The following is a 23857-nucleotide window of genomic DNA, read 5'->3' as shown; positions in this document are numbered from 1 at the left end:
AATAAATCTTTAAAAAAATAGTTATTTTAACAGCACACACCATTTTACTTGGCATCTCCAGTGTTGTTCTCTTCCTGGGACTGAACCGTGGAAGCATCCTGAGTTTAACAGGGTTGTTCCAGCATTTGCTTTGCCCTTCCTCCTCCCTCTCCCTCTGGATAGCTTTTCTCCCTTCTTTTCAGGGGCTTTTATTTTTTTCTTTTTGGCCTGGTGACGTTTCTTTTTGGTGATTAGCAGATAGCCACTCAGATCTCCTTTGTGGCTTAGCCTTCTTTGCTTTACCATTCTTGATATCTCCACTTGCTTTCCTCTTGTGTGTGTGGTGGGAACAGTACTTGGCAGTTAGCTTGCCAGTCATAGATGGTTCTGTCTTCCTCAGAACAACTCTTGAGAAGAGTTCTTTAACAAGACACAAAACACATAAACCACCAAGGAATTGGCATGTTTAACATTTATAAATAAAATTATACTAAAGTTAGTACATTAAATATTAAGAATTAACTCCCCCCCCCCCGCTTCCTAATCCTCTCAGATATGAATAAGCTCCTACTGTCAAAATTGTGTGCTACACCTACCCCCAGGCCTTGGTGTCGTGATGGCCTATGCCCCAAACTGAGTCAAATAAAGTCTTTCCCTTAAGTTGCTTCTTCACAGGTATATAGTCACTGCATAAGAAAAGTAGCTAATAATTCATAACGTAACATTTTGTTGGAGTTGTTTAAAAAGTTTAGATTCAGGCTGCCAATTTGTATTCTTTATTGATTATTATATTCTACCACTGTAGCAAATCTGGGTCCATTTTGATCATATTTCAGGTTGAAGTAATTACCAAAATTGTGTTAGAGCTGTTATCAGGCAAAGATATTTATGATTACGCTAATTTTGAGGTCTTGCCCTGGATTTGTTTTGAATTTTCCTTCTTTTTCGCAGGAAGTTTGTCTGGCTCAGGTGCCAAGGATTAAATCCCATCTTCTGCAACACGTGTCATCAGTTTTGTTCCCCTGATGGTAGGTCGTTCTAACCTTTCTCCATCCCTGGGACCTCTGCACCTCCTCCTATTTATTCCTTACCTTGGGGATCTACCCTCATTTTTGGTTTGTTTTAGACACTTTCACTCTGTAGTGTAGAATGGGCTTGCACTCACTGCAATCCTTCTGCCTCAGACTCCCAAATGCCAGCGGTTACTGGTGTGAGCCACCACTCCAGGCTGCCTTTCTTTTTGACTAGGAGAGAAGGACGACGTGAAGAGAGATTGGTCTCCCTTCGGCCAGCAGGGATGAACGCGGCCGAACCCAGGGCAGCCCACCAAACGCCCGCTGTCCTCTCTGTCCTCCCGGAAATAGGGCGACGATGGCCCTTCCCAGATTCTGCCTTCACAAGTACATTTGAAACGCCGGGGCTCCTTTTCCGGTCCCGGGCACGGATGAGTGGAGGTTATCACGCGGAGGACATCTCCTGAGGCGACTCGGGGCTGAAAACTATCTAGCCGAGCCGGGACCGGAAGGAGCCACTCATGCGCTTCCGGCATCTCCGGTGAGAGGGATGAGGATTCTCAATTCCTTGAAAGAGACATAGGATCAGTTGTGGGGAATCATGCTTCAAGCTGCACTCCGGAAGCGAAAGAGAGTATAGCCGATGAAAAGAACAGAATTATATTCCATATTAAAGTAAAAAAAGTGCACAACTGTTTCCGCCCGGTTTCGAACCGGGGACCTTTCGCGTGTGAGGCGAACGTGATAACCACTACACTACGGAAACCACTTACCATAGCTTATTCGTATTTAGCAATTCTCTCTGTATGATTTAATTCTGTTCTCTGTATAATAACATGAGAAGTTGTCTACTGTATTTAAATCTAAAAAACAGGACTAGACACAAACCTAGGGTCTCATAATTGGGACCTGAATCTACATTATCATTGTATAAAAGTCTGAATACGAAAGACTAAGACGAAACTCAGTAACTTCTCCAAATTAACCTTGTTATTAAAATTAATTGCTCCAAATAGATTTTTAATGGCTTAAGGGGTTATTTCAAAATCACCCTACAGCCCAATATGGACTGGCGAGTCCTCCTGGCCTAGGGATCACGGATCCACATAAACGCTGGTGACGCCATCGCATGGTCCGACGTGGAATTTGCTCTACAAAGAAGTGATGAGTTAGGGTAAGGCTGTGGCAGGAGGCTTGCTGTGAATTCGAACAAAGTGGGTTACAGAATGAAAACGTCTAAAAGCACAAGACAGAAAGAGTGATGATCTCGGCGTGATCTTTTTATTCTTTGTTTTGTTCTGTTTTGTTACAGGTAAACTCAAACATGAAAGGATTTTCTTGTTTAAATGTCCATGAGGTCAAGAAACAAAAGGTACATTCCGAGCCAGCCAGGAGTCGAACCTGGAATCTTCTGATCCGTAGTCAGACGCGTTATCCATTGCGCCACTGGCCCTGTACACGTAAGCGCTTGGGTGGGGCAACTACTTACACTATTTCGAGGCTTAAAATTGTGCTGTCCTTCTGACTTGGGTTTGGTTTGGGATAATGGATTTTAGATTCTCTTTTATTTATATTCCTTTTAGGTTTGCTTCTGCTCGCTCCTCTCCTCCCCTCCTCAAAAAAAAAAAAACCAAAAAACCAGAAACAGTAGTGAGAGATGTCTCTATGTCACCTTTCTATTCACTCTCTCATTCATTCAACCAATATTGCTAGATGCTCGGGAGATAAAATAGTAAAGAAGACAAAGTTCCCCGTGCCCTCTAGAAAATATGGTAGTTCTGATACAAACATTAAAGCTCTAAATAAAACTTTGATGGGTTTAGAGGAAAGATAATACAAAAAAAGAAAGGAAAATGGAACATGTTACTGCATCCCCTGATATTTTTTCTTGTCTCCCTGTAAGTCGCTTAACCTCTGACCCTAAATATTTACCAAACAAGATCACAACAGGCAGTCTCCCTACACGTCTCAACATAATGCCTTTATGTGAATATGCCAATTCTGGTACGTATTTGGTTACTTTCTAAGCAAAGATGGTTTTCATATATGTGTTTCAGTCTTTCTATATTTTTGAAAAGGCATCTCTATTCTCATGCACTGTAAATAAATCAAGGGCTGTGGAACAGAATTTAATTGTTTGACATTGAGACTGTACATGTTAAGATTAGAAAACTAGTTTTGGCGCATATAGTTTCAACAACCCTTAATATGCATGCATGTGTGTCTGTTTTTTTTACATCTAAGCTTTAGTGGAAGCCTACTTAACACTTTCTCCTCAAAAATAGGGCTCTTTGTCATCGGGTTTTGTACACATATTTCTAAGATGATTTTCCCCTCCATTACAGAATGATGCTATTAAATATAAAGAAAAAAGAAAAAGAAAATATTTCAAAAAGAAATCAATTACATTGAAGTATATCACCAACCCAAAGTCACAAGTGATGTGGTTACAATTCCAACATTGAGTAGGTGGAGACAAAAAAAGGCCAAGGTTAACCTCGTCTTCTGATCAGTACAAAGCAACCAAGTTCCAACCATTTTTCTACCTGAGACCCTGTCTCCAACCAACCAAGTAAAAAAACATGCACTTTTATGTGCTTGGATTTCCAGTAATGAAGCAAAATCTGGTGTCTCCAGGTCCTCCCACACACAGAAATAGGGCCAGAACCTAGGGTATCTCTAAAAGTCCATTCTGCCTGTCCAGAATGGCTTTAGCCCAGATGGCTGTATGCTTTGTCCACATGCCCTGTTCTCCTTTTTTTGATCTATAAAAAAACTCCCTTTGTTTTTCAATGTTTGAAGTTCTCATTTGTCTGCCTCAATTTACTAAGCCATGCCCACTGCAAGTTATTGTTTCACTTTTTGTGAGTTGTGTCTGTGTGTTTGTGGAGAGAGAGAGAGAGAGAGAGAGAGAGAGAGAGAGAGAGAGATCCAGCTTCTTCTAGCTAGTGACTGTATTAGGCAAAGACACCAAATCCAGAAGCAAACAGAATCAGTAGAAGACTGCACTATTAGCTGCCTTACATGATTGATGGGATTAAAACTTATGGAGCTATTCTACTGGATAGCCTGGGCTCTAAGTGGACTCACAATGCCCAGCTATATCAATGTTTAATTACATAACTGGGTATTACAGTCTGGCCAAGCTGACACATTAAGCTATCACTGTGATGAACTCTCTTTCTCTGAATCTGGATGTATTGTTCTTTGGTTTTGCTCCAAGGCAGGAGGAAACTGCCCTCTACCTCTCCTCTTTTCTTTAATGTAAGCAGTATGTGACACAGGGCTCTAGGTAGTCTCCAGTCTCAGATGTGTGGAGCAGAGTCATTATGAGGTTTCTATGAACCTGCCTTCCTAGTCATAGTGGAGGCTGCATGGAAATAACACTCACTTTCATATTTCTGTTCCTTGCTTGTTTGTTTTGATTTTTTGAGACAGAGTTTCCTTTTGCAAGGCTGACCTCATGTTCTAGGGCTGAAGCTGACCTTGACTTTCTCACCCTCCTGCCTTCACTTCCCAAGTGCTGAGATTATAGGTATGAGCCCAACACACACATATCTGTAAAGGATTGATCAGTGTTTTGCTATATTCTTAGAAATTCCATGCAAATGTCACCAACTTCAGTCAAAGGAGAAATACCAACCAAATACAATGTTTGTTTTGTTGTCTGGCATCTACCACAATTTAGTTAAAGCTATAGTGTGTGACTAAGCTTTCGAACATACCATTAGCAATATGATGGTTAACTGTAAAATTAAAAAGCAGGGGTTGGAAAGATGACTCAGTAGTTGAGTTCTGTTCTTTCAAAAAACCCTGAGTTCAGTTCCCAAGTTATGCTGCCAGTTAGCTACTGCCTTTAAGCTCCAGCTCCAGGGGATTTAACTCCCCTTCCAGACTCCTCAAGCTGCCAGCTTTTAGGCCCGCACACGTGCACACGCACGCACACACACACACTTAAACATTTAAAAATTAAAATAAAAGAAATAGGTGCTTATCTCATAGAGTCTGTAGATCATAAAAACTGAACTCAGAGATAATAAATCTTCTAATGAGAGTAAGAACTGTAGTACCCACAGACTCTCCCTGAGCCCCCTCTTCTCATCCAACAGCTGTCTTAGTTTGACAAATCTTTCAACTGTCAATCAACTGTCGACACAGTTTAGAAATATTGAAATGTTGAATTTAGCATCGTTGCTGCGACTATAGGTCTTAACAAAACTCAACCAATTGTGACTACAGGTTTCATTTGCCATTTGTAGTGGTAATAACTTGTAAACGTGTTTGAATTGTACCTCAAGGATGAGTTTATTTTAACAGAGGTCTGAGTAGGTTGGAAGCAGGACCAAGTACACAGCACCGGGGACAATACAGAAATGTTGCAAATGCTCTTTACTGAGCCGTTTATTAAATCAGACCCTTTGGACAAGCTTTAGAAGAAGTTTTTCCAGCCGCAGACTTTGTACACTGGCCTCTCCTTTATGTCTTTCCAAGAATGTGCTGTGGATTAAGAAGTCTTGAATATTTTAAGGCTTGAGTCGGAAATTCTTTTCGTTAATTTTAGAACCAAAAAGGAAGTAAGTGAAACCTAAATTTACAGGAGGAAAAAAAGGTAGAGGCAGTTAAAGGATGATCAAAATCTTAAATTTCAGTTATAAATAAAAGTTATAAAATAAAAACAAAATCTTGCTTGCTGCATGGGCCCGTTTGGAGGTCGGAGGATGTTCTGATCAACATAAGTGTAAACAACAGACACAGTGTCTTTGTGCGCCCCGCCTACTCGTTTTTCCTTAACGCCTGGCTCGTACTTTTATCAGTGTGATAAGCTGAAAAGGTCTTGTCCTTCGAGGTGGCTTCCTTCATGCGCATCCAGCCTGCACTAGTAATTTTCCCGCCCATCCGGACCAGGACTCAGTTTTCCTGTATCTGAGCGGTTTCTTAGGTCTTTGGAGAGAAGCCGAGAGCATTTTTAAGATTTGGAGAACTACCTGAGTCATCTTCAATAAAGAGGCTGAAAACACGCGCAACAAATGTAATGTTCATTCCTTTTCTTTGTTGATTTGAAGCTCTAGGAGTGTGCCGGCTCCGTGGCTTAGCTGGTTAAAGCGCCTGTCTAGTAAACAGGAGATCCTGGGTTCGAATCCCAGCGGGGCCTTTTTGTGGTTTTTCCGCTGCTCGTTGACACGGTCTATTCAACACTAACATTAAAGTCGTCGTCACGCACTGCCAGCCCTTCACCAAAGTATTTACTCGGATTAGGAAGTGGGTTTTAATTTACAAAAATAAATAAGTAAATAAATCATAAAGCTAAGATTATTTCATTAAGAATAAATATATACATTTCTTAGTGTTCCTATAATTTTGTTCCACGTAGTACATTTCTCCCTAGGAAACACAAAAATTATCAGGAAAACCAGACAATAAACAAAATACTCTACAATAGCTATAGCACCTCTGGTTATTTTATTTTCTTTCTCGGGCATTCTCTCACAGTCTGTCCCCACTAGTTTGTTTCTTTTACTTATTTATTTTTTAAAGCCATTTTTGAAATGACTAATAAATCTGTTGAGGAAAGCCCTGCAGCACCTCTGACAACCATATAAAACAAGCCATAATGTATTTCAAAGCTCTATGGTGCTCAGAGATTTGGGGAAAGAAACATCTGAAAATCTATCCAGGGGAACATTCGTATTGTCACCTGTCACAGAGCGAGTGACACTCTGAACACAGAGACTTGAAGACAACTTAGCAGCGAGACATCTTCCCCCAAGTTCTGAAATATGAGGAAATTAAAAAGTCTGGGGAATCAAATATCACTTTTACTCTTAGCCGAGTGTTCTCACCAAAATCAGGGAAATAGAAACTCAGCCGCCAACCCTATTAACTTCCCAAGATCTACAGAATGAGTGCCAAGCCTGAGTTTATGGCTTTTGTGGAAACAGAGCATCCTGATGCTCTGAGGAACAGCTTAGGAGGTAGTTGCACTTTCGGAACCCCCCTGGGTTGTAAGCAGCAAAGACTGAGAAGGCAGATTCTCTGATCTACTAGATTCTTCCGCTCTGCCCACAAACCCCCTTTTTCCTTACCCACCAGTGATGGCATAAGGATGTCCCCTTCTTTTACCCTTACTGAACCTGCCTCATCTGTTCCATATCAAATGTAGAAACTAAACACTCAGGTACCATTTTTATATAGCGAGTCTAATAAAAAGATCAGAGACATGGGGTGTTAAGATCACAAAAGGTTCTTCCAGGGGCTCCCCTTACTTAACCACTTTATCCAAATAGCCTGCCTTCTCTTTACAAGTACAGTTATTTATTTTTGTTGTTGGTGTTTGTTTGTTTGTTTGTTTTTGTTTCTAAGCATCTGCCAATAGGACTGCCTGCCAATTCTGATCTCTACCTAATTACTTCAGCCAAGGTGAGTTCCCTCAAGCATTCGATATAAGCAAAGTTCTTGCTCCAAAAGGAGTACAAGATAGTCTATTGTGAGCAGATTGAGTGATCATGGCCTTGGAGCATGAATTCAGGTTTCTCTGTGTAACACATTCCACTTTGAAAGTGGATATGAATGTTTTATAGTTATAGAACAGCAACAACAAAAGTCATTAACCAATGTGCTTACCACAGATACCTTGATGTAGATATTGGGTAAACAGATTATATCAAAGGGGGCGAGAGATCTCTGCCATAGATTTCAAATACTATCTGATGACAGTCTTAGCTTTGGGGCTGATGAAAGACAGTGCTTTCCTAAGTTAATACATTCAGTAGTCAACAGAAACTGGTTGATAAATGAATATTAAGGGGACTAAAGACAGCCCGAGATCATTTTGGTACTTAATTTTTAACATGCCGACTGCCCAAACCAAAGAGGTCTAATCAGCATCTTCAACACAAATACGTGACTTTTTTTGAGGGAACCTTAGTTCATACAGTAGAAGTGTCAATGAACTTTTGTAGCAATGTATATGTGTTTCTTTGTCATAATAAAACTACCAACACTTCATTTTTCCTCAAACTTACCAAAAACCAGCCTTACCTGTGCTTGTGTGTCTTGTTTTACATTTTAGACTTAGTGATGATTAGTTTTTACAAGTTTGATACAAACTAGAAATCTCAACTAAAGAATTGCCTCCATCAGACTGGACTGTGGGCACGATTGATTAATGATTGATATGGAAATGGCCATCGCATTATAGGCAGTGCCACCCTGGGTAGATGTTTTGGGAAGCAAGGCAGTAAGCATCCTTCATCTATGGCCTCTGCTTCAGCTCCTACCTTCAGGTTCAGGTCCTGACTTCCCTTGATGATCAATTGTAATCTGTAAACTGAAATAAACCTTTTCCTCACCAAGTTGGTTTTGGTTAGCATTTTATCTAGAGCTAACTAGAACTGTCTTTATTTCCAAATGTCTCAAATTAAATTATTTTCTCAGAGGTTCTCTTCAATATTTCTGTTTGGCTTTGTCTGACTGTAGTATCTAAGTAAAAACCAGCTTGCTTCAGCCTCCTGAGTGATGTACAAGGTCTGGCTTGGGCTAGCTGAGAATGACCTTGAACCTCTGATCTTCCTGCCTTCACCTCTGGCAAGTTTACAAGGTGTAACAGCACCATACCTAGGTCATGTCTTTGTAACAGTCTATTCACTTCTCCAGCTGGGGCTGAACCTGTTCTGTTCTGTTCTCTTTTATCTCTAGAGACAAGCCCATGCATGATGGTTAATTTGAAATGTCAAGTTGAGCAGCCATGGGTTCTCCAGATTTCTAGGACTTACATAACTAAACTAAGTAGATTGCCATCCCTAACTGACTTGATCCAGTCTTGGCCTGAGTGTGGGGATGGTGTAGTGGGTTGGGGATAAGTAGCTTCATGATCTGACCGACTTTATTAGCATCTGCTCTCTGGATTTTCAGTTCTTCATAACTGGACTGAACCATGCCAGTTGCCTTCCTTGTTTTCCAGCTTAAAAATGGAAGGTCATGATAGTTCTCAGCCTCGATAATTGTGAACTATGTCTTCATGAAAAATCTCTCTGTGTATTTGTATCTGTCTTCTTGTATACTCCTATATGATAGATAGATAAGATAGATGCACATCACAAGCACACGCGCGAACACACACACACACACACACACACACACACACACTCGTTGTGTATCTTTGGAAGAACATAACTAGTTTAAGTACATACAGAATTATGACAAATACAAAACCAGAATGGCTTAGCCAGTAAAGGTGCAGGCATCATTGATAATGATGAGTCATGAATGTTACCTTCTTGGTTTTTTTTATTTACATAAAAATTTAGATTTTTATGTAAATAGACAAGCAGAGACAAAGAAAATATTAAAATCTCTATTTTTCAAGCTATCTTGAAAAATACACAGTGCTTCCACTGTACAGTTGAAATAAGAAAGAAAAATTAAATGTTTATTGAAAAAGGAAAATGAAAAAGAAAGTTTCAGTAGACTGAAAAGCAATTAGATTTTTAAAAATAAAACTGTCAGGAGTGGGATTCGAACCCACGCCTCCAGGGGAGACTGCGACCTGAACGCAGCGCCTTAGACCGCTCGGCCATCCTGACCCACGAGAGCTGCTCTTGTTCCTGATCTTACTTCTACCTTAAAATTGTACTGCCTGCACTAATCTTTAACTTCGTTTTGTCTTGCTTTCATTCAAGATTTGAGGATTCGTCACTTAAAAACGACAGTCTCTGCGTCTAAGTGAACTGCCCTCGGCGGCGACGAATAGAGCTCAGAACCCTCCGCCTTCTGGGCGGCGAGGAGTGTGGCCCGACTGCAGCCAGGTCTGCTCCCGGTCCGCCGCAGAGGCTCCCCAGTGCTCACCCGTCTGTCACTCCGCTCCTCCAGGGCCCTCGGGAAGGACATCCCCGCAAGCACATCCACTGGCCAAAGGCAAAAGCTTCTTCTTAGGGACAAAAACAAAACTGAAAACCAGAAACTGTCTTTCTCCTTAAGCCGCTCAACGCACATTATAGCAATCTCCGACAACAAAGGATTTTCCAAATGCAAATCAAGTGTAATCTGATGACATAAGTTTTAAATTTGTTGCTGTTGTTGTTGTTGTTGTTGACAGTCTCAGCCTCCCTGGAATCTCAATGGAAGTCAAAGAAACTGGAGCTCTGGTTGCATTCAGCGTTAGATCCAGCCAGCTAAAGAACCACAGACAAATCGCTCTGGCTTTGTGGGCTTTAGAAACGACTGTTCTACCCAACTCTACCATTACTCTTGCTTTTAGTTTTTGAGATTTAAGAATTTAATTATATTGCCCAAGCCGGCCTCAGCTTCCGAAGCATTGAGCTCACAGGCTTGTATCGCCGACTCTAGTATAGAAACTGCTTTTTTCTTTCTTCTTCTTTGTTGTTTCCTTTTTCCCCACTTATTTCTAGACAGCTTCTATTGTGTACAGTATTTCATTGATGAAACAATGCTTAATCCCTGACACTGTAAATAAAATTTCCAGCTTTCGATACCCAGATAGATGTTAAATCTGAACTTTTGTTGTTTAAAACAAGATTATAGTTAATAACAATGTGTCACATACTTGACAATTGCTGAGAAATTTTCAAGGTTCTCACCATAAAAGTATGTGAGGTAACAGGTGTGGTTTATAACTTCATTTAGCTCTTCCACAATATACATCTGAATATTTTGTACACCATGAATATATATTATCCTGACTTATCAATTTTAAACGAGCTTAGGGGATAATGCCCCACACTGTGTGTCTAACAGGCCCTCCACACGATTGTGAGGCAGTGTGGCCTGAATACTGCTTGGGTTAAATAAAATATAGTATTTTTATAATTTTTAGAGAAATGCCCCTCTAATATTAGCAAAAAGTTAGAAAAACTCATAGGTAATACTTTTGATAACCCTCTAGGAGAGCAATTTTTCCCTGACCAATTAAATCAGAATATCTGGAAGTGTTACCTGATGATGGAATTTTTAAATTATTATTATTATTATTATTATTATTGACAGGAACTTTTTATGCCACCCTGGCTGTCCTGGAACCTGTCTGGGTTTTTAAGGGGCCCTCATTATGGGGAGAAACTCTATATGCATCCAGATTTGAGAGCACAGTTTTAGAGTTAAGCTTTAGTGAATGCCCAAATCTTTAAGAATGAAGATGTACCAACAACATTCATGACATTGGTCTAAATTATGCTTTAGTTCTGTTTTGAAGCAAAGTCTCATACAACACAAGCTGGATTTAAACTATAGCAGTAGCTGAGAATGATGTTGGACTCTTGATCCTCCTGCCTCTACCTCCCAAGTACTAGAATTACAGGTGTGTGCCCTCACACCCATCTTTGATTCTTTTTAAAGGCTGCCATTACTGTAAAAATGAAGTACTTTTGTTGAAGAATAAACCTCGTCACTAAGGGTGTGACATACAGAGGTTAGAACCAGAATACTGGGCATCAGCACATGGTGTTCCCTAAGACTCTAATGCCTTTCAGTATGCCCACGGATCATTTTTCTTGAAGACAATGGGTCTAAGGGAAGCAGAGACAGAGCTGGTTGAAATCTGAAAGGACTCTCCCTCCCCCTTTTAAAGATAGGGCCTTAAAACTTACTATGTAGCTCAGGTGGGCATTGGACTTATGGTCCTCCTAGCTCCATCTCTGGAGTGCTGAGATTATAAGCTTCCCTGCGCCCAGTTCTGAGATCCCTTTTCTTTCTAACCTCAGAGCTGCAGGCTCACAAATTTGGTGTGAAGTTTTAAAGATATATATTAGGATCCACATCACACAGTAAACACAGTGATGCAACTGTCTGTCTTTCCTAGGCATTTAACATATTTAGCATGTGTATGTGTACATGCATATGGCTGAGCATGTTCTATGACAAACATGTAGATATCAGAGGACAATTCATTCCACCATGTGGGTCCCTGGGATTGAACTCAGGTCATCAGGCTTGGCCAAGTGTCTATCTGGTAAGCCATCTCACCAACCCTCCAAAGCATTTTTGAAAGGATGTTTCAACTATATTTCCTGTGGATTTCTACAAGTAAAATATTTGAATAAAATGAACACTTTATTTATTTATTTATTTATTTATTTGTTTGTTTATTTACTGAGATAAGGTGCTACTATATAGACTAGGCCGATCTAGAACTGACATATAGTCCAAGCTGGCTTCAAATATATGACAATTCTCTTGCCTCTGTCTTCTGAATTCTGGGGAATACAGGTGTGTGTTAGCACACTCAATTAAATTAATTCTCTTAAGTCAAAGATAAATTATACTCCCAGGAGTATAATTCTCCCAGGAGTACATTATAAGACAAGCTGCACAGGGTGACTAATATTTGAGATAAAAAGAGAAGGAAGACCCTGGGTGTTGGGGACCTATGAGGTGATGGAGGAAAGAACCTGCAGTGATTTTCATATGTTTGGAGATTTACTTGGCAAAAGTCACGTGTGAGGCAGAAGCAGTACTGGGATGGAACGCACGACGGTGGGTGCATGGCAGGCAGGAACTCTCCTATGGAGCTGTACCCTCTTGGTACATCTGGCAACATGTTGGGGTTTACTCACCAACAAAGTTACCTTAGTAGGGACAGAAATGAAGTTGCCTTTGAAACAAGACTGTGAGCAGAACACCATCAGCACAGCGGCCTTTTTTGAAGGTAGTGTGATCCTCATGAACAGCTTTCAGCTCTGCCTGCTCTGATAAGTCTCCCAGGCCTAGGCTAGGACCATATAGAATAGCCCTGCTGCCACAGTGTTTCCCAGGCAGCGCTCATTCCTGTTTCAGTTTAGTCCAGTCCGTTTCATTGGGATAAAGAAGGAAAAGTTCAGGGCCTGCCTTCAGCAAACAGACATACGTTTCTTTCTCTTTCTTTATTTGGTAGCATTCATTCTAGAAGCTGAAAATACGATAGAAATAGAAGAGCTTGGGTACACACAGGCCATTGACAAAACAAGTCCATACAAGCAGGAGGACACTGGCACACACACACACATAGGGACAAACTGTCCAGCTGTGTTGAGCATCATGATGTAACTTTGGGGACCAGAAGGCAGGATACCTGGGCCGGCTGTATTGAGCAATGGCACAGTGTGGAAAAGGAGGGTGGTGGAAGGGAACTGAAGGTGCCTGGGAGGTGGTTAACCATTACAGTGAGGGCTGAGGGAGCATGCAGCTCTTGATAAAGCAGTGATGCCACCTAACCATGCTGAATCAAAGCTGATGAACTTGCTAGGCATGGTGGATATGGCTGTTTCCAGCGCTTGGAAGGTAGAGGCAGGAGGATCAGGAATTCAAGGCTAGACTAAGCTACATAGTAAACCTTTATCTTAAAACACACACAGAGAGACACCCTATCTAGTGGAGTCAATACTGTGAGGTTGGATTGACTTTCAGGGAGATCAAAAAAGAGGAGGAGATATATATATATATTCTGTACGGTTTGTTTAAAAATTTCTCCTCTACTATAACCCTGTCTGGTTCTCCAGCCCTATTCACCTCCACTCCTCTCTGTCTCTTGCTAGCTAGCTCACAGTGCTCTCAAACAAGCAGGGCCAATCTCTTCTATCCTATAGAACATGACTTAGCAAACTTAAGATACAGTGTTCAAGACACATCCTGAGAGGACAAAAGACCATAAAAGCCAGAGGGTAGGGAGAATGGCTAAGCAATCCTCTCTTCTGGGCTCTTGTAATCATGATCTCACAGGTGCTAAAACTAGCCCTGTCAACACTTAGCCTTGACAGGGGAGGGGCTCATGTGTCCCTACCCCTCCCAGCTAAACTTTTGGCTGCCGATTGATTCTAGGAGAAATCATTGTATTCGGTCATATCTGCTCTCTTGAACTCAGAAGATAGCCCATTAAACTCAGTGGGTCAGGTTTGAAGCAAGAAGTGGGTATTGATGAAGGGAGGGGAGGGAAATAAGACAGAATTGAGGAGAGTGAGAGTAATTAGAATGCATTATATACATGTATGAAGTGGTCACAAAATTTAATAAACAAAAAAATTGAGATATAACTGAAAAACCCCAGGGACAGGACAAGTATATCTAATTAAACCAAATTCACTTCATTTGCCTGTCATATCTCCTCTAAGTCCCTTTATAGGATTTTAGCCCAAGATCTTCCCTTCTTAGCATCCTGTGGTTTGGTTTTGTTCTCCCTTGCCTAAAACCTGTTGTTCCACATATCCCTATTCTAGATGTTTCTGCCACAATTCCATGCCAACCTAATTGCCTCTTTGTTCCTCAGGTGATTGTACCAAGTCCTCCTGTATAGGATCTGGCCTGAAGGACTATGAACACTGGAAACAGTTTAGGATTCAGCTCTCTACCTACCCAATGTTAGTACAGAAACAAACTAGGATGGCCCTTCTTTCTGCCTTGTCTGGCAGCCACATACCACCTTCCCAATGTGAATTAGACTCTAACCACCAGGAAGAAACGGGACTGCGAGAAGCTGGCAGCTGAAGCTTTGGGGCATGAGGGAGTAGTCAAAGAAAGGCAAAATCATATATGGAAGCTGGAATATGTGTTAGAGTGCTCCTTGGCTCGGTGAGAAAGATACCAGTTTAGAATGGAGACTGTCTCCGTCTCCTGAAGCAGAGCTTTCCCCCAGTGGGCACAAGGGAATGCTGTCCTGAACATTAGCAATGACTGTGATTTTCTCAGGCCCATTGGCAGTAGGACAGACGGTCAGGGGCTTTTTACCACAGGACCACAGACAAAAGAAGGGACGAAGGGGGCCAGAGAAAGAGATGCTAGGGAAGGTGTAGATAAGAGATCCGTCACTCATGTTGTAGAAGGAAATGTCTCCTGATTCATAGTCCAGAAAAACCCCAACTCTGCGAGGGGGTGCTGCTAACCGGAGAGGGGTCCGGAGTGGGGTGAGGGCCCAGTACCCATTTCCATATAACTCCACAGCCCAGAACCCATTATCAGGAGTCATGGGGTCAAACCCTTTTTTCACCACATTCTCCCTACACACACCAATGGCCCAGTCGGTTCTATCTCCGACCTCCACCTCCCAGTAATGACTTCCTGAAGTAAATGTCTCACGACCCAACACACAAGGCCAGGAGTCAAATCTCTCTGGTCTATCAGGCAGGATCTGACGTGAATCTTCCAATCGAACCGACTTTGAATCTTCATACAGGAAGAGGTGGGGGTGGGCTGTGTCTGGATCCAGAGTCACGTCAACTGGAGGCAAAGAGAGACAGCATCAGCCTGTCGGGTATCAGGACTACTCGACCTATCCCCCCTTCCCTGAGACATGGAACAGAGTTGTTGGAGCTGTAGCAGGGGAGCTATCAGGCCACTCTCTAGCTGTCCTTCTCTCCAGCCCCATCTCTTACTGAGTGACTTAAGAACTGACTACCAAATGGGGTATCTTCAAAGAAACTTTTCTGCTAGCCATCATCGGTGGTTCTCCAGATGCCTCATGAAGAGTGCTAAGATCATTCGCTGTCACCTTCCCTGTTTCTATCCTACTACTAAGGAGGTCATCAGTGTGTTCTTGCATTCAAGCCTCACAGGTCTGAGACTCCTAGGGTAAGAGCTTCAGAGGCAGTGAAGAGCTCAGAATCACTGACCTTCATGCAGTGCAGTCTTTTTGCATCCTAGAATGTAAGAAAAGAGACCATCAGTCGTGGGTTAACAGGTAGGAGAGAGAAAATCTTGTGACTCAAAAAGAAGACCACTTACTGAGTTCTTCCAGAAGTCTCTCTGGAAAACAAACAAAATTATGTCAATGGCTTTTTTTATAATGGGAAAGAGGAAGGAGGAAAACCAGAATGAGAAACACATAAAGGGACACTGTTTACTCTGTGGTGCCCTGGTGACAGGAACACTGACTGCAAACCAGGAACAGAAATGCTGCCAGCAAAATAAAGTATATAAATAAGTAAATAAATACCCCACCAGAATATTTCTAAGAAATCATCTGGAAGTTTCTCCTGGCTCAGGACTTAGGACTACCTCTTAATAATGAGTCTCTTCCTGGGAGACAGAGTGAGATTGGCCCGGGAGCCCAAAGCTGGGCTGTGAGAGAGTATCAGGTGTATAATGACAGCTCGGGCTGACCCTGACTCCGCCTGGATCACATGCAGTTTTCTTCATATTAGGTACCTGTGACTTTAGGAGGTTTATAATTCCATCCAACCTCAGAATTTTAAAATCCAGCATCTTCCTATTGGAAGGCATCCAAACAGGCCTGAATCCAACCTTCCCTGGAAGCTGTGACACAACACCCTTGGGGACACTATGACCTACCTTTAGAACCAAATTCCTTCTTCCGCAGACTGGATCTTTCCTTGTATAGTTTCCAAGTGAAAAATATGGACCCAATGGTGAGAAATCCTAAGGCCAGTAAGATGATAGCCACAGCTACTATCCAGGGAGTCAGCCTTGGCATGAAGGAAGCTGAAAAACAAAACAAAACAAAAACAAACAACAAACCAGAAAGGACATTGGTTGGGAAACTGAATAATTTCAGCTTCTCTCCTGGTACCAAAGGAGAACAGAAATGGGAGTGCTCTTTGTAGCCTCCCACCTCCCACGCAAGAATTCTCCTTCATGCTAAGCTTTTCAGAAAGATTTGACCCTGGGCCAAAGCAAGCACTGAAGAGCCAGTTAGGGTAAGAACATGTGAAATAAAAATTTACAGAAACCCCTTGTTAACTATCAGTGAGGTGGTTGAGGTAAAGAAGGAAGAGGAAAGGTGACTGCATGCAAGATAGATAGAATGGGAGTTATTAGCCAATAAGCAAGGAATGATTCCTGTTAAACCACAGGTAGTAAATTGGAAATGATGAAAGTTCCTGGAGGAATTTGGCTATCTTTGGCGACCCATATGGAACTCCGTTGTGGAACAAAGAAGGGAGGAGATGTTCAGGAAGGTCACAGTCAAATCAGAAAAATAATTTAGTCTTCCTGCTTATTGAAGGAAAAGGGTGCAGTCATGAAGGACCTCAGAGGCAAAGCTTCTCTGTGATCTGTTTCTCTGGAATAAAGCTCTGGAATTTTTATAAGACTGGCATAGAGGTGGTGTGTGCAGACCTAGAGGTAGAACCCAGGACCTTCTCCATGCCATGCAAGCACTCTATCACAGAGATACAGCCCAGCCCTCAGTATCTTTATTCTAATTAAGTTGGTAGGACTTCCTCAAGTAAGCAGGCAAGAGCTGTAGGGGAAGATGTAGACAATTTTCCCATGATGTCCCTTCTGAGCAGGGACTCAAGTCATATTGCCCTGAGTCTCTGTCATTATAAGAACCCAGCACTAGGTCCACTGACCTGATAAGGAGATCTCTATTTCCTTCCCCTCGCCAAGGAGGTTATTCTGGATGCAGCAGGACACATTCTTTATGGAGCTGTCTCTGATTATCATTGAAGCTGCCACAGTGAACAGGCCTTCCTCATCAGGATTCCTGGACTCTGATGTGGATGGTAGCATCTCTCCACTGGCTGTTCTCCACTGCACCTGAGGCTCTGGGTACCATCCAGAGGAAGTGCACTCCAGCTCCATGTCTCCACTCTCTTGAACCTTCATACTGATGTGAGGTTCTGAGCCCACAGCTATTAGAGAGAAACTGACCTTAATCTTTCAGTGGATGCTTTCCTGGGAACATGATAATCTTTGTTTGAGAAAGACAGAGAGGAGGGAAAGGTAGACTGGGGCTGGGTAGGATTCCTCTAATCCTAATCCTTCTGTATGAAGACTGAAAGATCAATTTAAAAATGTCTTATATCTTATTAGAGATGGAGCCTTATCGAGATCACATCCTTCAACGTAAGGAAAAGTCTGATGAGCAGACATGGAGGAGCTTGTCCAAGCACCAAGAACAGCAAGAACAATGGCTGAAATGTGGCTTAGGGGCTCTAAAATCAAGAAAGACCTTTGTGATTAGAAGTGTATAACATGATTTGGGGGATGAGACAACTATGGTTAGAATATTTTAGGGTGCATGGAAAAGTATTCTCCTTCTTAGACAGATTATCATGTAGCTCAGGCTGACCTCAAACAGCTGAAGATGACCTTGAACTTCTGATCCTCTTGCCTCTACCTCCCAAATGCAGGTATTACAGACATGTGCCACACAAACTTTTTTTTTTTTTTTTTTTTTACAGTGCTGGGGATCCCACCCAGGGCTTTGTGTATCCTAAGCAAGCACTCTTCCAACTGAGTCACACCTCTACTCCCGAAAAGACTATATTCTTGAGAACAGAGTTTGTGGTTTTTTTCTCCCTTGAAGTTTGTAGTTGATAATTTAACTTTCCTTTACCTAGGATGCTGACTCAAGAATTTTCTTAAATGGTTTCAACCTCATCTTTCCTCACAGAATTATGTCCCAACAAAAATCAACACAGGAGACGCATAACTGCAATCCTAGCACTCAGGTGGTGGAGGGAGAAGAATCAGGAGTTCAAGGCCAGCCTCTACTATATAGTAAGTTCAAGACCATATCTCAATAACAACAGAGAAAGTGATGGTCGGACCTTTAATCTGAGTACTGAAGAGGGTGAAGCAGGTGGCTTTCTATGAGTTCTAGGCCAGCCTGGTCTGCAAAGCAAGGTTCAGGCCAGCCAAAGCTACATAGTAATACCCTGATGCATAAACAATCAATCAAACAAACAGCAACAGAAAATCAGCAGCAACAAAGTTAACATAAATCTACTTTTCTGGTCTATTTAGTCTAAATCTTTCCTTCTCTCTCTTTTCTTCTTTCCCTCCCTCTCTTTCCTTCTCCCCTCTCCTTTTTCACAGTTCTACGGGATATATTTTATGAAAATGGCTATCATTTATAAAAGATAATAACAACATCGAGGTTCTAAGTAGCCAAGGTCAATTTTCAACTTCTAATCTTCCTGCCTGTATCTCCCAGTTGCTGGAATTACAGGGTGTCACTTCCCAGTTATTCATACACACACAAGTGTGTGTGTGAATATATACATGTATATTCATATATGTATACATATATATTATATATACATTATAATTTTAGATGCCCTTCCCTAAAAATGACATGAGTTATATTTGATACATTAAATATCGCAAGATATAGCAATGTATTTTTGAGCTAGAGGTACAGTTAAGTTGACAGGTTCCTTTGCCAGCACCTAAAAAGCAGGTGTCTCATTTGCCTGTAATCCTGTACATGGGAGGAGGAGGCAAGAGAAGAGGATGTGTAGCAGCTCCCACATGGTCTAGCGGTTAGGATTCCTGGTTTTCACCCAGGCGGCCCGGGTTCGACTCCCGGTGTGGGAAGCTCATCCTTTTGAGCTAGTTTGTTCAGTACAGACGATTCTAGCACTTGAGAAAGGACTAGTTCAAGCTTTCTTAAAAGCTGTGGAGTTTCTTAAAAGCTTTCTTAAAAGCTGTGGAGTCGGGCATGTCAGCTCCTTTCTCAAAAGTAGCAAGTTAAATACCTAAACAAGTGAGAACTAACGAAAGGCAATATCTGTGTCTAATTCTCCAGTCTTAGATGTAGACATTTCTTTATAAGTATACGATGCTTTACCATTAACAAAGTAGTTTTCACTTATCTATTTTAACAAAGTAGTTTTTACTTATCTATTTTTCTTGTTGCAAATTCTTGCTGGGTTTAGCTTTCTGGTTTCACAGTAGGAAAAACGGAGGGGGAGATTTGCTTGATTTGGATCACTAGCAAGGAGGGAAATTAGGGCTCAATGTATTCTTTCTTTATTATCTCAGAGAGGGAGAAGGAGAGGAGGAGAAGGAGAAGTAATATGAATAAAATCATTTTGGGGTGGGTCAAGAACTGGAATTACAGGGTAATTAATATGAGTAAAACCATTTTGGGGTGGGTTTAGCACCGGACCACTCTGTTAGGGTGTCAATCCTTAGGTATTAAACTACGAAGCTGTTCAGAGCATCTGAGATGCTCACAACAACCTTACGTAAACGTGAAAACATACACAATTTAAACTGGCATACAAATTTACCGGAAATAGTGTATCTTGTAAAAGAATCTAATAGCCAGATGCGGGGGTGCGCACCTGTAATCTCAACACTGTGGAGGTAGAAACCGGAAGATTTCCAGAACTACATAGCAGATATTGTTTCAAAAGCTAAATTAAATTAAGAATGTTATATATTTCTCGGAGGGAATCATCCTATTCTAGAGGGGAAAGTGCAGAAGATAATTAGAATTAGGCAACCGCAGGAATGACATCTCGCTCAGCAACCTACTCCTTTAGCTGAGCTCCTTGCCACTCATCTCCCACTCTGCGCCAGCCTCGTTTCTTCAGACTCAAAGTGATTCGGGGAATGAACCTGATGGTTCCCAAAATGAGAGTATCCACGCGGAGTGACGAGGCGACGCATCCCCTCTGTACCCACCAGCCACTTCGAGATGCACAGCGGCCTCTTCGGAGTCGTCGTTGTCTTTGAAAAAGCACCGGTACTCCCCTTGATCTGAGACCCTGACCCCTCGGATCTGCAGAGTAGCGCGACCGTCTAGGAGCCCGGTTGTCACCAGCGTCGCCCTCCCGCGGTACTCCGTCATCTGCTGGCCCTCCTGCTCCTGGCCAGCCCGGTATAGAAGTACCGCTGGGGACCTCGTCTGTCGAAACCACAGCAGCTCCATGTGCTTTGAGCTCGCGTTTGGGGAAAAGCGACAGGTCAGCTCGGCATCTGAGCCCACTACGGCCAGCACTGGCTCCTGAGGTGCAGTCACTTCGAAGGGAGCTGCTGTAATAAACAAGGTCAGATGGGACGATGAGATGGGATGGAGGACCTACAGAGCGGTCTCCTTGTAAATAAGGAACTCCGACTGGCTACTATTCCTTTTGTTCGGTTTATTTTCCAGACTGGATCTCATGGCCTCCAGCTCACAGTGTAGCCTTGAGCTCCTTGATCTTGATCCCCTTGCCCTCAACTCTCAAGTGCTAGCATCACAGGTGTGCACCACCACCACACCCAGCGTTCCAATTCCTCTGATTTAAAGAAAAAACAACTAGGCGCTCCCTATGTAACCCTGGATGCCCTGGCTACTTCTCTGTAGATCAGGCTGGTTTGGGCCTCACAAAGATCTGCCTCTGCCCACTTAGTGCTGGAATTGCAGGTGTGTACTACCTCCCCGGTGGATTTCCTTTGAATTCACTGGAGTGGTGGAAGTCCCCACCAGGAGCCAAACCGGGTCACAGATATTTATAGGGACCTCCCAACTTTTCAAGAAAGAGAAGACTAGAACAGAGTCTTACCCGAATCCAGCGTGGGCAGCTGTAGCACCGTGAGGGTGAGCAGACAAACCAAGATGCAGGAGTTGGTAGAAACTGCCATCTCTAAGCTTGCTGGGGCAATGGAGTCGGCCAAGAGCTTCAGGCTGGGAGAGAAATGGTCAAGGGGTAAGTATGGGCTCTGCAAGCACCCTGTTCTCCACCAGTTCCTTTCAACCTGGAGGACTCTGTATTTCCCCTGCAGCATCAGGGGAATTTTCAGTCCATGCTACAACAACAACCACTCATACCCTTCTGTAAGTCTGGTCAGGCAGGCACAAAAGAGCAAACAAACTCTGTTCTCCAGCCCTCAATTGCCTCAAGAAGGGAACTGTGAGGCATAGCTGTAGATAATGAAGAGATCTTGGAATCTCCTCATTTACAACAACAAAATAAAACAATAAAATAAAATCGTATCGAGTAGGATACTTTGTTATTCGTGTTTAGAAGTGATCATGAAGATAAAGTCACAGAGGTAGAAATGGAGGGAATTAAATGAAATGGAGGAGAGAGACGGGAGATGGTGTTTCACACCTGTAAGCCCAGAGACACTCAGGCCTGTGATCTCTGGGAGGTACATAGTGAGGAACATACAATCTTGCCAAAGTGTGAGAGAGAGGGGAGAGGCAGAGCTGAAGAGCTTGAGGAACAGAAAGCCTAGTACAGAGAAGAAACAAAGAGAGCTGTGTTATTCTGTGGCTCGCTGAGCTGAGAGTGAAGCACCTACCGACTTCGACAGTCAGAGGAAAAGGGAGCCGGAGCCACAGTGACCAGGTGAAAAAGGCTGTTTGTCACCTCAGGGCCAAAGATAGAAAGCCTCAGGAGGAAGAAGGCTGTGTGCTGTTAGAGGAGCCTGCCCCCAGATGGCCGAGTGTATTTACTTGGGATGGGGGAAGGGGCAGCTTTTCAAACATGTGGACTACAGATTGGTGGTCGGGTAGTACGGGTTCATCGTCCTCTGCTAAGAGAACAATATACTGAATATAAGGAACGGGGACAAAAAGAAAGAAGGCTTGAATAACAGAAATGAGACATGAGGCCATCAGCCAGTGAATTTACTTATGTAGCTTCAGTTGTTTTAACCCATGTGCCTTCAGGAGTCAGGAGGGTCATTGTAAGTTTAATGCCTGAGCTACATAGCGAGATCCAGACTTGCAAGACCTACATACGGAGAACAAGACAAAAGAGAGTGGGTTGTTTGTTTGTTTGTTTGTTTGTTTTTGGAGACAGGGCTTCTCTGTGTAGTCCTGGTTATCCTGGAACTCACTTTGTTGTTTGTTATTTTAAGAAAAAGATGAATGTTACTAATACCTTGTTTGAATTATGCTGAGTTGGAAGAGTGTTTGACACAAACAGTATTTGAAACAAAACAGGGAAAAGAATAGGAGCCCAGAAAGTAAATGACTTTGTCATTACATCTGCGAATAACTAAAGAGTGAGTCCACAATGACTCCAGCTCTCCATCGTTGATCTTTTCCACAAGACACCTTCAGGCGTGTGAGTGTGGGTGGCAGGATTCCACTGGATGCCCACCTTCAAGATGGTACAACTACAGCACAGTCCATACAGATCTTGAGCTTCACTCTGCCAAAGTCAGTCACGAGATCAGCAATTCCTTATTTAATTTTGAATTTCCATTTATTAGAGAAAAACGAAAAGACAACTGGTTTTATAAATGAAATCACCATGAACTAATTAGTGCTGTCTGATAGATATCGTTCTGCTGTTTACTTTCTATTTATGTACATCATAGAAACAATCAGTAAGTTTTCCTGCACAATTCATAGCATAGCTAATAAGCTAAATATATTTTCCAAGACTGTGGGATTTTTAGCTCTTTTTCTATTATAAAGAATGCACTTGGCATTTGGTAGTGTGTTCATCCAGCGTTCATGAAACCCTGAGTTTGATCCCAGCACTGCCTAAAATCAAGCAGGGTGGTTCGTATTGGTAAACCCAGGTGGAATCAGGAGGATCAAAAATTTTAGATCCTCGAACTTAGGAAGGATTTGAAGCTAGTCTGAGCTACTTGATACTCTGTTAGAAGAAACGTGCGGTATCCTTCGATAGCTCAGTTGGTAGAGCGGAGGACTGTAGAGAGATTACTGTAGAAATCCTTAGGTCGCTGGTTCGAATCCGGCTCGAAGGAAGGTTGTTTTGTCCCTCAGATTTCAAGACTGGATGGATCTACCATGTATGTGTTTGTTAGCAAACAGTAAATGGACCTGTTTGGTTTGGTTTGGTTGGTTTGTTTTTAAAAAGGTAGGATAAACTTTAAAAAAAAAAAACGCACAGTAAAACAGGCATGCTAATTCATGCTTCTATTCCTAGCATTCGGGAGGTAGAGGTAAGATTTCTGAGAGTTTGAGGCCAGCCTGATCTACATATCAAGTTCCCAGACAACTAGAGCTATGCAGTGAGAGCCTGCCTGGAAAAAAAAGAAGGAAGAAAAGACAAAGAAGAAGAAATAATAAGAAGAAATTAGAAGAAAAGGAGGAGGAGGAAGAGGAGGAAGAGGAGGAGAGGAGGGAAGAGGGTGAAAATAGAAAAAGACATGCATTTTATGTGTAGCTCTTTGTTTGATAATTACTCAATAGGCTGTTTGACCCAACTCCATAAATAGTGCCA

General features: G+C 42.3%; 1 protein-coding gene and 6 non-coding genes across 7 annotated transcripts; 3 read left to right on the top strand and 4 right to left on the bottom strand.

Annotated features, from left to right (window-relative positions):
• Window positions 1-1685: 1685 nt before the first annotated feature.
• On the bottom strand, window positions 1686-1758 carry Trnav-cac. The gene has a single exon. It is a non-coding gene; the product is annotated as a tRNA-Val (tRNA).
• Window positions 1759-2372: 614 nt separating this feature from the next.
• Window positions 2373-2445, bottom strand: Trnar-acg. The gene has a single exon. It is a non-coding gene; the product is annotated as a tRNA-Arg (tRNA).
• Window positions 2446-6070: 3625 nt separating this feature from the next.
• Trnat-agu lies at window positions 6071-6144 on the top strand. The gene has a single exon. It is a non-coding gene; the product is annotated as a tRNA-Thr (tRNA).
• Window positions 6145-9491: 3347 nt separating this feature from the next.
• Trnal-cag lies at window positions 9492-9574 on the bottom strand. The gene has a single exon. It is a non-coding gene; the product is annotated as a tRNA-Leu (tRNA).
• Window positions 9575-14526: 4952 nt separating this feature from the next.
• On the bottom strand, window positions 14527-21293 carry LOC114628263 (butyrophilin subfamily 1 member A1). Its single transcript, XM_028776231.1, has 7 exons — window positions 21215-21293; window positions 20352-20702; window positions 17285-17566; window positions 16263-16412; window positions 15696-15716; window positions 15584-15610; window positions 14527-15191 (listed from the first exon to the last, which is right to left on the bottom strand). The coding sequence occupies exons 1-7, from the start codon at window positions 21291-21293 to the stop codon at window positions 14527-14529; spliced, it is 1575 nt and encodes a 524-aa protein (XP_028632064.1).
• Trnae-uuc lies at window positions 19185-19256 on the top strand. Its single transcript has one exon. It is a non-coding gene; the product is annotated as a tRNA-Glu (tRNA).
• Window positions 21294-23289: 1996 nt separating the features above from the next.
• Trnay-gua lies at window positions 23290-23378 on the top strand. The gene is given in 2 exon segments: window positions 23290-23326; window positions 23343-23378. It is a non-coding gene; the product is annotated as a tRNA-Tyr (tRNA).
• The last annotated feature ends 479 nt before the right edge of the window (window positions 23379-23857 follow it).

This window comes from Grammomys surdaster, unplaced genomic scaffold, assembly GCF_004785775.1.
Source record: "Grammomys surdaster isolate TR1022 unplaced genomic scaffold, NIH_TR_1.0 267, whole genome shotgun sequence".
NCBI classification, from domain to species: domain Eukaryota; kingdom Metazoa; phylum Chordata; class Mammalia; order Rodentia; family Muridae; genus Grammomys; species Grammomys surdaster.
This window is presented reverse-complemented; position numbering and strand designations above follow the sequence as displayed.